Source organism: Artemia franciscana, chromosome 1, assembly GCF_032884065.1.
Source record: "Artemia franciscana chromosome 1, ASM3288406v1, whole genome shotgun sequence".
NCBI lineage: Eukaryota > Metazoa > Arthropoda > Branchiopoda > Anostraca > Artemiidae > Artemia > Artemia franciscana.
In genome coordinates this window covers 50,711,499-50,727,071 of record NC_088863.1, presented here as the reverse complement: position 1 = coordinate 50,727,071, position 15,573 = coordinate 50,711,499, and the positions used below count along the sequence as shown (strand labels likewise).

The following is a 15,573-nucleotide window of genomic DNA, read 5'->3' as shown; positions in this document are numbered from 1 at the left end:
GACGAAGCATATATCTCGGCAAGGACCTCTGCCGAGCCGTCATCAGTGCTCAACTTGGAAGAGAAAACAAATAAAAAAAATTTAACTTTTGAGGTGACCTATAACAAGACAGAGCATTGCTCTGTATTTCAAAACTACGGAAATTTTTCTTCAAATTATGGGTTTATCCTTGGCAAAAGGTATAAAAAGGTAAATAATATAAAATTAGACTTTACAGTCCCTACCGGTGGTATTGACCCCCATTTCATGGCCCTCCAGCCAAGATGTGTAATGTGAGCTTGGGGGTCAGCTCCGATGGGAGTTGTTTTATATCCATATTTGACAAGTTTCTATATGGATTTTTATCAAAAGTTTCACTTTGGATAGTTTTCCTTGAAACACTCTCTCTGGCTCCGTTTTGTTGATGATATTCTGTACGTTTGAACCCATAAGTGTTTGATTCTTTGAACAATTTTTCGGCACATTTAAATACTTTTGGTTTGAATCTTTAATATACGTTGGAGGTGGAGGATTTATAGCTCACTTTCGTGAATATTTTAGTTCTAAAGACTAATCGTGAATTCTCTATCTTTAGGTAAATCCAACCAAAATGATCGTTGTTTACATTTCTCGTCAAACCGCCCTTCTTCTGTGATAATAGGCGTGGCTATCTCTTAAGTTGATTTAAAATCTGCACCGCACAATCAGTAGTGTCTGTACTAGATTTTATTAAAGATATTTTATTCTCTAATGGTTACCCCATTAAACATATTGATGAAACTACAAATAGAACATTAAAAAAGGCAAAAAAGAACATAATGAATCTCTCACCCTCTTTCTGCTCAATTCTACTTGTGAAAACAAAAATTAAACTGAAGCGTAACCTGAGTTTACTCAGAGTACGATTATTTAATGAGAATTAACTAATTCTCCTTCAAAATATTAATCAAGTTCAATTGACAAATCAGGTTATTAGACAGGTTGCTTTAGTCGCTAGGGACAAAACTCCTACCCAACGTTGGTAAACACCAAAAAACAAGAAGAACATTAGAGAATCTCTCAAGACAGTGGGAAACAAATTAGAATGAATATTTCGGCCCTAAGTCCAAGGTCCGTCCTCGGCAATACAAATAAGAAAAACCAACTTACTAGAGGATAAAATCAATAAAACTAAAATGAACAGTTTTTCAAAACAGTCCCAGCATCCTTACCTCAGCGAAGTTCAACCAGGACTGATGAATAAATTGTGATGAAACGAAGCAATTCATTGAAATGAAAGAAAATGAGTTAAAAACACGTTTTTAATGCTAGCCTAGCTTTTTTCGCTGCTGATCTCATAGGTCGATTTGTGACAGGTTCTGCGTTAATATCTATTGGTTTTTTATAATATTTCGTGAGGTCATTTTTAATTAAATTTGTGTATAGAGCATTTAGTGAATATTCTCCTAAATCCCTATTTAAGGAAATATTATTATTAATCTTAAGAAGCAATTGAAATCAGACTTTACGTGCTCTGGGTCTTTACGTGCTCTGATGAAATCGAGTCTGTCTCTTTTGCTCTTAGTGAGTGGTCATTTTTAGTGTTTCTTCTTTTTTACTTGGATAGCCTTTTGCACTGGGCATTGAACCAATGTTTATCCTTACTGGAAACCGAGATCATATTCGATCGAATATAGCTTGTGATAGAGTCAGTTCTGGACTGCAGGAATGCTCTCCAGTGCTGCGAAGCAAGTGCTTTTTTTTAAGCCGTCATAATCTTCTTTTTCTTATTGCCCGATTACTCGCTCGTATTTTATTGGGGAAGAATACGAAAATCTCCACGCGCAATGACGGCAACATGGTCGTTTGGAAAGGCATGATAACTAACTTTTAAAGAGTCTAAACGATCCATAAGGAAGAGTTAAAGATGAGATGACCCGCTTGGACCATGGTAGGTATCAAACTCAACGAGTTGTTCAAGCCCAAACGAAAAAGATAGATCGTATATTTTTGATCTCCTCCATGTCAGTACTTTTGCTATGAAGCCATATGCTGTGACGGCGTTAAAGTGACTATAGAGGATGATGGCAGACTTAGTGTGTTTGCCCCTAATGTAATCGAGAGATGTTTCAAGGTAGCTGGAAATCTGACAGGCTGGAGGGATATATATAGTCCCAATGGTCACGGACTTGTTTTGAAGGGTCACCCTAACCCACGGAGCTTGTACGGCCGCTTGGTTTGGAAGATTAAGACATAAGTATGGTATATGGCTCTGTATGTAAACGGAAGCACCCCTTCCTCCACCTTTTGTGCCGTCACTGCGTACTCAGTCTCACCTGAGACCGACGTATAACTCTGTTTGGCAATCTCGCTGACCTGTATCTTGTGGTCAGGTGACAAATCAGAAATGATCAGAAAAAGTTCTGGTGCGTAGCTAATTTTTTTCAAATAGATCATAATCTGATTTCGATTTTTTTTCTTTTTTTTTTAAATGAATATTGCTACCCTCAATATCTTTCGTATTTTCAAGGTATGTTTAGAAGCAATCTTCAACCTTACTGATAATACCCAGCAGTTCGAGGAACATCTGTTCTATCTTTTAAATACTGTCTTGCTTACAGGTGCGCAGCGTCATCCATTAAGTCAGTCATCGGTTTGATCGAAACTATTAAGGTTGGTATTGTTTTTTGTTTTTTTTTCCTTTTTTTTCTTTCTTGACTTTTTCCGTTTTACAGGTGAAAGACGGGGAATAGGTGGAATTTTCTTTGACGATCTCGATAAGCCATCTCTAGAGGATTGTTTCAAGTTTATCCAAAGCTGTGGGGAATCAGTAGTGGAATCATATGTTCCTTTAGGTACATTTTCCAATTTTTCAAACTGTACTTCATTTATTTAACATTGTCTTGTTACACACACACACACATATATATATATATATATATATATATATATATATATATATATATATATATATATATATATATATATATATATATATATATATACATGTATATATATATATATATATATATATATATATATATATATATATATATATATATATATATATATATATATATATATATATATATATATATATATATATATATTATATATATATATATATATATATATATATATATATATATATATGTATGTATGTATATTGTTGAATATTTTGATTTTTAATAACTTTCAAATAGGCTAGTTGTGGGCGTCAAGCCATGGCTAAATGTAGAAAAAGCCTAGACCGATAGTCCGATTGAGTGAGAGGCAAATCTGGCATAAGCCCTTATTAGGATTGTATAAAATCGTGTCAGTTCATTTGTTTATGTGGGGAATCAGTAGTGGAATCATATGTTCCTTTAGGTACATTTTCCAATTTTTCAAACTGTACTTCATTTATTTAACATTGTCTTGTTATACACACACACACACACACACACACATATATATATATATATATATATATATATATATATATATATATATATATATATATATATATATATATATATATATATATATATATATATATATATATATATATATATATATATATATATGTTCAGCGTTGTCGAATTTAAAAAAGAGGGAATAGTTGTGGGAAAAGTGGAAGTCATGGCCAATTGTAGAAAAAAGCCAAGACAGATTGTTGAATTAAGTGGGCAGCCCAGTCAAGGGTTAATTTTGAATTTGGGGGTTTGAATTTAAAAAAGAGGGAATAGTTGTGGGAAAAGTGGAAGTCATGGCCAATTGTAGAAAAAAGCCAAGACAGATTGTTGAATTAAGTGGGCAGCCCAGTCAAGGGTTAATTTTATCCCTTTGATTGCTTATAGAGTTCATTTGTTTATAGATAAGTCTATCTATCATCCGTCCATGCGTCATTCCTAGGGCAGAACTAAGGTAGATAGTCATAGAACTAAGGGATAAAATAATTGGATTGATACTTACTTACGACACGACTGCCTGTCCATGGATTATTCTTTGCGGTTAATTGTGTATGATTATGCTGTTTGACCTATGTAATTGGATGGATGAGTAGGAATAAGAACTCGTTTAAGTACTGATCTATATTAATTACTAAAGTAGGAAAACAGTCTTCCTTTCTCCTTCTGTCTTTCTCTTTTGTTTATATGGTTTTAATTTTTTTGTTTGTGTGCGTTTATTTCTGTTTGTGCTGTTGCATTGGTGATTTTTTTTTTTCATCTATATGTATGTATATATGCATATATATGTATTATAGGTATATATATATATATATATATATATATATATATATATATATATATATATATATATATATATATATATATATATATATATATATATATATATAAATAATATAAATAATTGTATAATGATAAACTCATCTATGTTCACGATTTATCATATTTTCGTCTATGTTTAGAGTCTTATTTGATGCTCTTTATGTCAAAATTTTCGTTAAGCCTGTTATGTTTTCCCTCAGCTCTTTCAGTTGTACCTTTGTATTATCGATGTCAAAAGCAAATTAAGGACTACTGCTTGCTAGTAACTCCTCCTTTAGCCATTCGAAGTTCTTTGCTAAAATGTTGTCAAAGTTAGAAGTACCATCGTTAGTTTTGTTTCTTTGAAGTATTATACAGTACTGCTTCTTTTCAGTGAACAAGCACAAAAATGATCCGTACACAAAAGAACACAGAGAATGGCAGCTCTTGAGAAGAGGTAGATATACAGAGTTCAACTTAGTCTATGACAGAGGAACGAAATTTGGCCTTTTCACACCAGGAGCAAGATTTGAAAGCATATTGATGTCATTGCCTCTTTACGCTGTAGGTTTTGATTCCTTCTTCAGTTCCTTTAAATTTTTAGCCCTTTGTTATCTTTCCTCTTCTTCCTTTCTTTGAGGCTTTTTTGTGTTTGAGTTTGTAATTAATTTTGCCCCGGGAGCCATAAACTATAGGAATGACCCTGTTTATATGTTCTTGTCAATGTCCGAAATTCGAAAATATCGACATTCACCAGTGCCTGAAGAATGTCTGAAATTCCTTTTTTTTTTCTCCATGCTTTTAGTCAGTTTTATGCAAGGTTTGATGGCAACAGGTTAGGTTAAGGAACATTCGATTAGGTTTCTAACCCATTTCTGAGATTTACAATCTAGCCTAACTTTAACTTTTACCATCAAACCTTGCATAAGACTGAAAGTGTTGATTGAATTTAAGCAGAAAAAAGGCAATTTCGGACATTCACCGGTGAATGTCGACATTCTCCAGTAAGTACTGATGAATGTCGTTTTTAGGTTATCATCGGTAAGTGGAAACCTACACAATTATTTATGTATTCTAAAAGAAAAATCAGGGAAATCGGGAACTTAATTAATTTGGTAGTAGCGGATGTCAAATTTTAAAAGGAAAGAAACGTGGGTGAAGAATCAGCAAACTACAAGCTAAAAATATATGGCGCTAAACACCTTCAGAAGATATGTTTTTCCTTTGAAGGCGTATCTGTCTTTGGGAATCAAAAGTCTATTATTGTTTAAAATTTTTACGGAAAAAAAGCGTGGTCACTTTTAACTAAATAGATCTTCTCATAATTTTCACGATCCAGCGCGGCAATGCTGATGAAAATTTGGTACTGCCCTAAATCTATATATATATATATATATATATATATATATATATATATATATATATATATATATATATATATATATATATATATATATATATATATATATATATATATATATATATATATATATATATATATATATATATATATATATATATATATATATATATATATATATATATATATATATATATATATATATATATATATATATATATATATATATATATATATATATATATATATATATATATATATATATATATATATATATATATATATATATATATACATATATATATATATATATATATATATATATATATATATATATATATATATATATATATATATATATATATATATATATATATATATATATATATATATATATATATATATATATATACACATATATATATAAATATATATATATATATATATATATATATATATATATATATATATATATATAAATAAGTTGTATGTTTGTTTGTACGCATATGACGTCATGATAAGCATATAAGGCTTTATATATGACGTCATTATAAGTATATAAGGGGCGATTCAAAGAGAAATTTTAGTATAAATCCTACAATGGGAGAAGAAACAGCCGAGGAAGCGGCTCAAAGAGTTAATACCAAAAGGCTTGCGGCTAAAACAGATAGTAAGAAAAGAAAGCGTGCCGAGGAATCACAAGAACAACGTGAAAACAGGCTTCCGTCTCAAAGAGAAATTACCAAAAAAAAAATGTGCCGATGAATCACAAGAACAACGTGAAAAAAGGCTCGCGGCTCAAAGAGATAATACCAAAAGAAAGCGTACCGAAAAATCACAAGAACAACGTGAAAACAGGCTTGAGGCTCAAAGAGAAATTACCAAAAAAAAATCATGCCGAGGAATCACAAGAGTCACAACGTGAAAACAGGCTTGCGGCTCAAAGAGATAATGCCAAAAGAAAGTGTGCCGAGGAATCACAAGAGCAACGTCAAAATTATCGCCGGGCATTCAGGTACAGCCCAGTCGGTGATTACAGCTTGAGTAGATGTGTTCAAATCAGGACTATGTCTAAAATTTGTCCCTATTAAAGGCCTTGAAATTTAATGGTGAAACAATGGGAATGTGTTGCGCCTCAGGAAAAGTTAAACTTCCAAAACTGGCTGCAACCACCAGAGCCATTGAAGACTTTATGACGTTACAGACCGGGAAACCGGAACACAAGGAATATAAATGACGACCGGGACACTACAAGAGAAATTACAGACCAAGACACCGGGAAACAAATGACGACCGGGACACAGGGACACAACTACAACGAGGATGCCGGAAGGGCACATGGGGGATATATAAATGACGACGGGGACACAGGGAATATTCGATTAGCAATCACCATCAACAAAGCTCAAGGGTAATCATTAGAAAAATGCGGTATAGATCTGAATACGAATGGACAATTATAGGTTGCATGTTCAAGAGTCGGTAAACCTGACAATTTTTTTATATGCACAGACAATTGGACAGCGAAGAATGTTGTATATTCGCAAGTTTTACGTAGTTAAAAACACACATATATATATATATATATATATATATATATATATATCTTTCTATATTCACAGGTGGGACACAGGGACACAACTAAAATGGCGCGTAACTAATATGGCGCGTAATGACTTACGCGCGGGGGGGTTTGGGGCCGCGAAGCGCCCCCGCCAACTAGGTGTTGGTGTGGCGCGAAGCGCCAAACCAACAGCTAGTGCTTTATAATTTTAAAAAATCAGAAAAAAAAGCATGAAAAAATCGCAGTTTTCAGGTATGAGTATCAGCTAAGTTGGATCCAAGTGCAAATTTTATCTTATTGTAATTTCCTTGGTAATTTAAGGTTTTTCAAAAGGAAAAAATGAAAAGTTTTGCGTTTAAAAATATAATCGAGATTATTCCTCTAAACGAAAAACGGTATATTTATCCTCTGTTTAGCTTATCAGGTATATGACCATACAGATGCAATTTGCCTTCTGGTTACTTTATACTTGATGAAGATATGTTTGATCTTCGACCCATGCCTTTCTATTTGCATTATAAAACAAACGTCTGAAGAGAAAAACTATGAAGCTTTTCTTAGAGAGAGAGAGATCAGTATATTTAAAAACTATCGTAGCATAGCTAAATTCAGTTTTTTTTTACAAAATCATACATTTAAACAAAAATCACACACTATAACTCAGCATTGAAAATTGATGTGAAGAAAGGCACAAATGAGTTGGCGTAACGATTAGTCCGTACTTTAGGGGGTAGAAGTTTATTTTGTAACCGAGTTCAGCTGTTGGGAGGGGCTGGTTCGGGTAGTAGTTATCGGTGGCTCTTATTGGCTAGGACGGATTTTCCAAATTGCTAAATAAGGTGTTCAAGCCGGACTTTAAGTGGAGATAAATCTAATTTAGCGAGGGCTTGATCATAGGGTATGTCGCGGTTTCGGAGTATAATCCTTGTTGCTCTTTTCTGGACGGAATCATGTCGCGTAATAGGTACGCTGTGCGGAAAGCAGATGGACCCCATACCGGGCACGCGTACTCGAGTAACGGGCGATCATAACACATGTCTTAGAAATGCTTCTGATTAGAAGTTTAGCACATTGTTTCCAGGAATCTCCATTATGAACCCTAGCTCCAAGCATTCGAAGATTACTTATCCGACAAGCATGATTGCTTATCTTTAGCGATTCGCAAGGCGCTAATGACGTCAGGGGTTAATAGGATCACTATTTGAAACGGTTGGATTAGTTGTTGGATAAGTGACGTCCAACACTTATCCATATTATTATCCATTATATGAACAAAAAAAAACAATCTTTTCAGAAATTAATAGGTGAAATTACGTACAAAGAACAAAAAGACAGTAATTGTTACGAGTTACACACCTTTAGAGGTTCATAAATGAGCCATGTTTATAGTGGAGTACACGTGATTAATGTTGCTATCCGCCTAGTTGTCTATAGTGTTTCAGTTAACAAGTAGCAGGATAAATATTTGTTGTTATCTTTTACGGATTACACCCAGGGAACTTAATATTAAGCGGATAAGGGTTGCTCAAACGCACTACCTTTGTCATGAAAACATGAGATAAAAATGAATTGGATAAACTTTATGAGCAATGGTTAATCTGTTTGACCTTATTTCGGCTTTGTGTGTCTTTGACCTATCTTGCCCCGCTTAACGAAAAAACTTATGTCAATAAACCCACTTTTTGCAATCTGAATGAACTAGTTTATCTAATTACTACAAATTATGGCGCTAATTTTGAATCACCCCCAATCGAGGCATCATTTTTCTATTTAGTAATAGAATCTAGAATATTATTTTAATAAAATTTGGATTTATTTTTCAGAAATGGGAATACATGCACATTCCAGACCCAAGTACTCCTGAAGGGAAGTTGACTGAAATTCTGAAAAAATCCGCGTGATTGGGTTTAGGTACAAAGTGTGATATGGGTGCCTAGTTTATTTTTGTTTGTATTTACGGTTAATGACTCTTACTTTTTTCATAAAAAAAAATATAAGCATTTTGTTTATTATATCAAAGAGTAGCACTGTGAGCATTGCAGTGGCATAATTCGTTGTTGTGGGTGGTAAGTAGACAAATTTACCTTTTGTTAAAACAGGTTAGGCTAGTAAAATTGTTAAAGTTCGTAAATTTGTGTTTTTGTTGTCCTTACAAGAATTGGTAGTTACAACTAACATGTTTGACATTGCTAAAGTTGCTTCGATGCGTTTCTTTTTTTTTCATTTATGAGAGTTTCAGGAATATCGGCTCGGTAAACTCATCCATGAAGATCACTCCCCTCCCCCACCAGCCCCCGCTACAAGTCATACGGTATTGGCTGAGGAAGTACTACGTAAGTACTTAACTCCGGACGCTATCAAAAGAAAACATAGCATGGAAACGCATTTATCCAAGAATAAAAAGAATTACTTTAACAAAAACAAAACAAGATTTCACATTGGAACAAGACCACCCACAAAAGAAAATAGGGAAGGACCCCCCCCCCCCACTCCATCCCTTGGAAGACTGAAATGTATAGGCAATGAAAACTGTTATACAAATCACTACAGGTTTGTGGAAAGAAATACCTTAAACAAAAACACCTTTTCTCCCCCCCCCCTCACCCCGGGAAATACCCTGTGGGTTTTTGTAGTGAAAACAGTTGAATCTAATTCAGCCTGTCACATAGTTGCTATAGATTTCAACGCCTGGTCTTCTTTTTCCCTCAACTTGTTAATAAAATGATCAATACGATTCTTCTTCTCAGGGTCTAACTGATTACAGGACCTGCATTTTCTTGACGCAACATATTTCGCCTCCTATAAGAAAATTACTAGAAAGAGAGATGTTCATGAGCCAAATAAAAATACGAAACCATGCCAATAGAACATGTACCAATGGCTAATGAAGCATTATTCATTTTTCATGAGGGAAAACTTATTGTGTATCTTAAAAAATGAAAATAATAGATAGCTATTGGACGGTTTCCTATACAGAAATAAAGAAATTAACAATAATAATAAGACTGAATTAAAACAAATTTATAGCCACAGGTTAAAACTGAAAATTTGGATTAAAGTTGAACGAAGTCAACAGTAAAGCGCATGAATCATTTATTCAAGCCAGAGAAGAATAGCAGATTTTGGACGAAAAAAATACACTTCTTGAAACTCAACACGTTCTCTCTCCGCGTCGTAAAATTAATGTCTCATCTTCCCCCTTTAAGTGGATGCATAGCTATGCATGACTAAAATAGTTCCTATTTTACAGATGAATCTTTCAAGTTACAACACAAAATCCATTTGTTTTTATTAACTGCAAGTATTTTTTTTTATTGAAGAAACGGCCCATTATTTGGTAGCGTGTTTCCCGGAAACGATGAAGTTGTATGCAATACTTCGGCATAGTTTATAAATCAGGCTATCAAAGACTATCCACCTGTGATGCTTTGGCCATGTTAAAAAAAAACTTATATTTCGTGGCACAAAAAAATCCGCTTGATTTGATACAATCTCTTTCACACTCATGAGCACTATAAGCACTGGGTCTAGATGCAAGCTCTTGACAAAAACAAAGTAAGAAAACATGTATTAGTGAGCCACATTTTTCTAGGAAGAAAACTGATCTTCTTTTCTTCAGTGTTGCAGCGCTAGTTGCAACCTTTTGAAGGACGAACCACGGCCCACAAAGGACTGTTTAAAGGCTCATGTTAAAGAAGCATGCTACATTTACGTACTTTAATAATTGACAAAACACAATATTTAAAATAAAATCCTTTTTTGACAAATAAAACTGCATCTTTGTGTACACAATCATGAATGACGTCACACTCGTAGGTTGCAATCATAAATTATCTTACTGCTAACGGCTAATGATAATACATCAAAAATGACAAGTTAGTTACAACTTGGATAAATTATTTTACTGTTGAAGGCTGATGATATTGCACTAAAAGTGACCTAAGCTCGAAAAAAAAATCGGTAAATTCGGACCAATCCAGATGAATCATTTTACTGTTGAAGGCTCACGATAATACACTAAAAATGACTTAATTTTAGACAAAATCTGATTAATTTGAACAAGTTGTTTTGCTTATGAAGGCTCAAGACAAAATATTAAAAATAAGTAAACATCGAGCCATTGTAGGCAAAGGCCTGAAGGACCTGGTAGTTGTTATTCTCATCAAGATTGCAACTCTTTTTGGAGTGTCTTTTTTCTAATTTCTTAAACCAAGCAAATAACAGCTGATGGACAACTTTAAAAATTAAATTTAAATTTTAGGCATCAGCACTAAACTTGACAGGGATAGCTCTTTTCTTGCCGTTCATTACAATTAAAAGTTTCACTACTAAAGTGTTACTTATCCTTATTCTTAGCTTTTCTAGGTTTTCTCAATGTCATTCTTATTGCCAATACATTAAAGTAAATCCCCCTAAAATATGCTTTTGAATGCTCCATTAAAATAAGTAGTGTGTTGCATAATAAACCTTGAATTTCGTGACCACGATCATTTGTTTGTAGTACATTTTTCAGTTCTTCGTTTGGTAATAGCATTTAGCAATTTTCTCCATATCTTTTGTACACGGTTGAAATAGTAATGATTTTTTATTTTATTTATTTATGTATTTTTCCCAAAATCAAGGAGTATATCAAATAAATAAAAGAAATATATCAACAAATGAAACAAAGCACTGACTTAAAATAGACTAAATAATATAACTGAATAAAATACGTAAGAAAAAACAACAAAATATCAAACATTCTTTAAATTCTGGAAAAAAGGAAAAGGTTATGCATAAAGAAAAAATATATTATATTAATCTCATTTATATTGATCATAACTTTGGATATATTCCCTTCAGACAAAATTTTGCATAGCAAATTCCGGACTGAGAATCTCCGCTTGCTTCTTATTTTGTAAATGAATGAAAAAAGGGCACATTTTATATATGGCACTAATTGGCTAGATGAAAGAAAAACATGCGTTTCAATTCTCCATTCAGCATGATCCCAAACAATCCCCACTGTCTCAACTGTGTTGACAGCAAGATTTGTCGTTGTTCTGGGAACAGTAGCGTTCACCGAAAAAAAAAGATTGAGACGTCAAGAACTGTCAAAAAAGGGAGAAGTATATATTTTTGGACAAATCGATTTTAGATTTATAAATTCACAGAGTGCGTCTGTCTTTCAGCAAGAAATCAATTAAAAAAGACAAATATGCCAGGTAAGTTTATTTTTCAGCTTCTTAACTAATCATCTATCATTTGTCAATTAACCGCAAAAACATAATGGATTAAAATACCACACTGTCTCTCCATGAACAGCTAAAAAAATGAGCTTCCTCTAGAGAGATACCTGGTAGCTGCAAGCATGGAAAAACCTGCTATTATGCTCAGTCCAATTAGGCTGCCAAAAAGGGGAAAAAAACATAGCAGGACCCAAAGACTACGGGTAGCTTACAATAACGGAAACTGGCACTGGCCTTGGAAAAGAAAATCACAAGCAATATCTAAAATATACGGTTCTTATGGCATTTTTTAAAATTTCGCAATAGTGTTTTCCTCAGAAATCTATATGAGACACTTATGACAACACTAATTCTTCCAATTACACTCATTCAAATAATTTTGCTATGCTATTACACTAAAATTACCCAGTGGGGATGGTGTTTCTTATTCGGCGCTTCCCACTCTTGCAAGCTATCCTTGCTATCTGCAAGCTACTCTTTGGCATATTCTACAGTCGACTCTCACTAACTCAAAATTCGCGGGACTACGATTTTTTTTTCGAGTTATAGAATTCATTCTACATTAATTCGGCTTATAAAGGTAACAAGTTATAGAGGTAAACCAAGTGGAAATTGGAGTTGCAGAGGTATAAAATAGTTCAATTACTCCCTACAGTCACTATAAAATTAAGCTTAACTTTATTACTGTATTAATTGGTATAAAGTTATTTACTGTGTTAATAAAAATACTCGCTGTATACATAATGAAAAAAGCTTGTACAAACAAAATAGCACAGTTTATATATTAACCTCACTGTTGTAATCTTCTACTGCTTAAAAATATTGGCAACACGTGTGTCCATCTTTTCGATTGAGGCAACTAATGAAAAAACATAATCTAGTACAATGCTTTTTTCTTCTTTTTTTCCCTAGGAATATGCGAAAAGTACGAACTAAAGCTTTGGCTTCTTTAGATGCAATTTCCGCTGGCTCCTCTTCCTCGCTTTTGTCGTCAGAAGGAGCATCCTCATTGATGGTTAGACATTCTACAATTTCTTCATCAGGTAACGCACCGGTTACTGCTATTTTCTCAACAAGCGCAAATTCTTCAAATGTTGGTATTTTGTCTGATGACAACTGCATTATCACCTCATTTCACTCAGCCTCGATGTTAACGTCTGGTTCCACTTCTAGTTATTGTTCCACTTGTTCCAATTGTGGCCTATTTCCTTTTTCAGCTTGATTTTCTGGCAATTTGGATCTACACGACTTAAAGTACTTTGCTATTATTTTGCTCGTTATGCTATCCAAGCATTTGTTGGCAAATCTTCTAGAGGTTGATAGTGCATATTTTTCCGTGTCCAATGTCAGAAATATATTTTCTGACCACTTCACTTCTGTAGAGTACCTTGAAGATTTTTATTATTCGTGCATCTTGTGGCTACAATTTAGATATTGTGTTGGCTGGCACAAATTTTAGACTAACTCATTTTAAAAGTGAAATGGGAATGTGTGCAGTGCAATCGTTCACGAAGAACAGAATTTTGTATTTCTTTTTGCCCATAGTTTTATCTAATGCAGTCAACCACGAGGAAAATACCTGATTATTCATCCACACGCTTCTATTTGACGTGTATTTAACAGGCAGAGACTTTACTCCTTTAAAGCATTTTCACTCAAATACCGTACACACAATCACCACATTATCGATGTAAATAATATGCATTCTGCAATAAGGTACAATCCAATAAACTGCTGTGACACACTAGCATACGCTTTAGCCGATGTCACTCACCCACTCGCTGCAACCTGCACACCCAATTTTCGAAAAACAGAGGTCCGTTGAAAGATCTCCGATATACAAAGGTGAACTTTGACTTGTGGAGGTAAAGTGAGAATTAATTTGACTCGTTTATTAGATTTTGAGTCTAGAGGTAAGTTTTGGCCACTTCGACTTAGACACGTTTTTCCAAAGGGATAAAAAAGAATTCGAGATGTTGAGGTTCGAGTTATCAAGAGTATATTTACACAATAAAACTAAGATGAAAGAAGATTAGTTACCAAAAAGGAAACACTAGCAAGAAAGAAATACTAATGAGGGTACCTGAATAGTTGGGTGTACGACCTGGTAGTGGAGAATAGCTTTTGTTAATTCCCAGAAAGAATACTCTGGCCACAACACTGAAGAAAAGTGTAGACATGAATATGCAGTCTATAAAAGAAAAATTAAGGATATATTTTCATGTTCAGGTTAGTATTAAAATCTTTCGAAAGTTTCTAACAAAAGGATAAATTGAAAATGTTCTGGATATGACCTTCCTCAAAATATCCAAATTGGATTACTAATATTGAACTTAGGAGAGGTATAACAAAGTCACAGCTAAATGCTAAGGCCAAAAAATCTGAAAGAAAAAACCGTGCATTTGCTTGAAAGTCGGCTAAAATTTTGTCGCGCATTGCTTATAAATAGGGCACTTACGTAATTAATAATCTGGTACTAAATAGTTCACAGCCTTAATAAAAGCCTAACTTTTCACAGACCCCTCAATCAGATTCACAAAAGACATAAATGCTGTAGATTTCCAGAAGCAGCGGATTATCAAATGAAATAGTATGTTTACTCCTAAACTAGTATGGATGTCAATAATATACATGCACATTCATAGCAAAATTCAGCTTATATTCTAACATAATCGAGATGCTCATGTAAAGATGTAGCCTACTGTTACTGAGAGAAAACCTCGAACGGAAAAACTATAACGTAAATGAATACGTATACCAACGGAGAAAATCAACTGCTTACCACCATAGTCTAAACCCGTATTCATATTGAGATGAAACTTATTATAAAGGTGCTATGAAACATTTTCAAGGGTTGGGTTAGTTCCTGATTAAAGCTTTTCCTTAATTTTAGTCACTGAACGCTAAAATATGTCATAAAAAAAGACGGACCATTCCCTAACTGACTAAAAATTCACGTAAACATGACTAACAGTACATAATACAAACCTCTGGGCAGCAGTGGAAGCAGATGATGTAAAGAACACGAACAAAAGTATTTAGCTTGTTCTTTTCAGCTCTGTTTACTTGCCGTTTTTTGTAGGCAGAATCAGTAGCATCAACATTGTTCTGATCTGTTTTTAGGTATTATTTTAGCGATTTTTTAGTGCAAAGAGAAAAGCTTATACAGAAACAGACAAACACTTGATTTTCCACACACAGACGAGCGAAGCG

General features: G+C 33.7%; 1 protein-coding gene and 1 pseudogene across 1 annotated transcript in view; one reads left to right on the top strand and one right to left on the bottom strand.

Annotated features, from left to right (window-relative positions):
• LOC136032950 (oxygen-dependent coproporphyrinogen-III oxidase-like) overlaps positions 1-9,132 on the top strand; it is a 169,475-nt pseudogene extending 160,343 nt beyond the window's left edge.
• A 375-nt stretch (positions 9,133-9,507) lies between these two features.
• LOC136031095 (dehydrodolichyl diphosphate synthase complex subunit DHDDS-like) overlaps positions 9,508-15,573 on the bottom strand; it is a 41,604-nt gene continuing 35,538 nt past the window's right edge. The window contains exons 6-7 of the mRNA XM_065710381.1: positions 14,444-14,551; positions 9,508-9,931 (exon numbers count right to left, since the gene is read on the bottom strand). Coding sequence (XP_065566453.1) covers positions 9,794-9,931; positions 14,444-14,551 — 246 coding nt within the window. The 3' untranslated portion in view covers positions 9,508-9,793. The remainder of the gene's footprint in view (positions 9,932-14,443; positions 14,552-15,573) is intronic.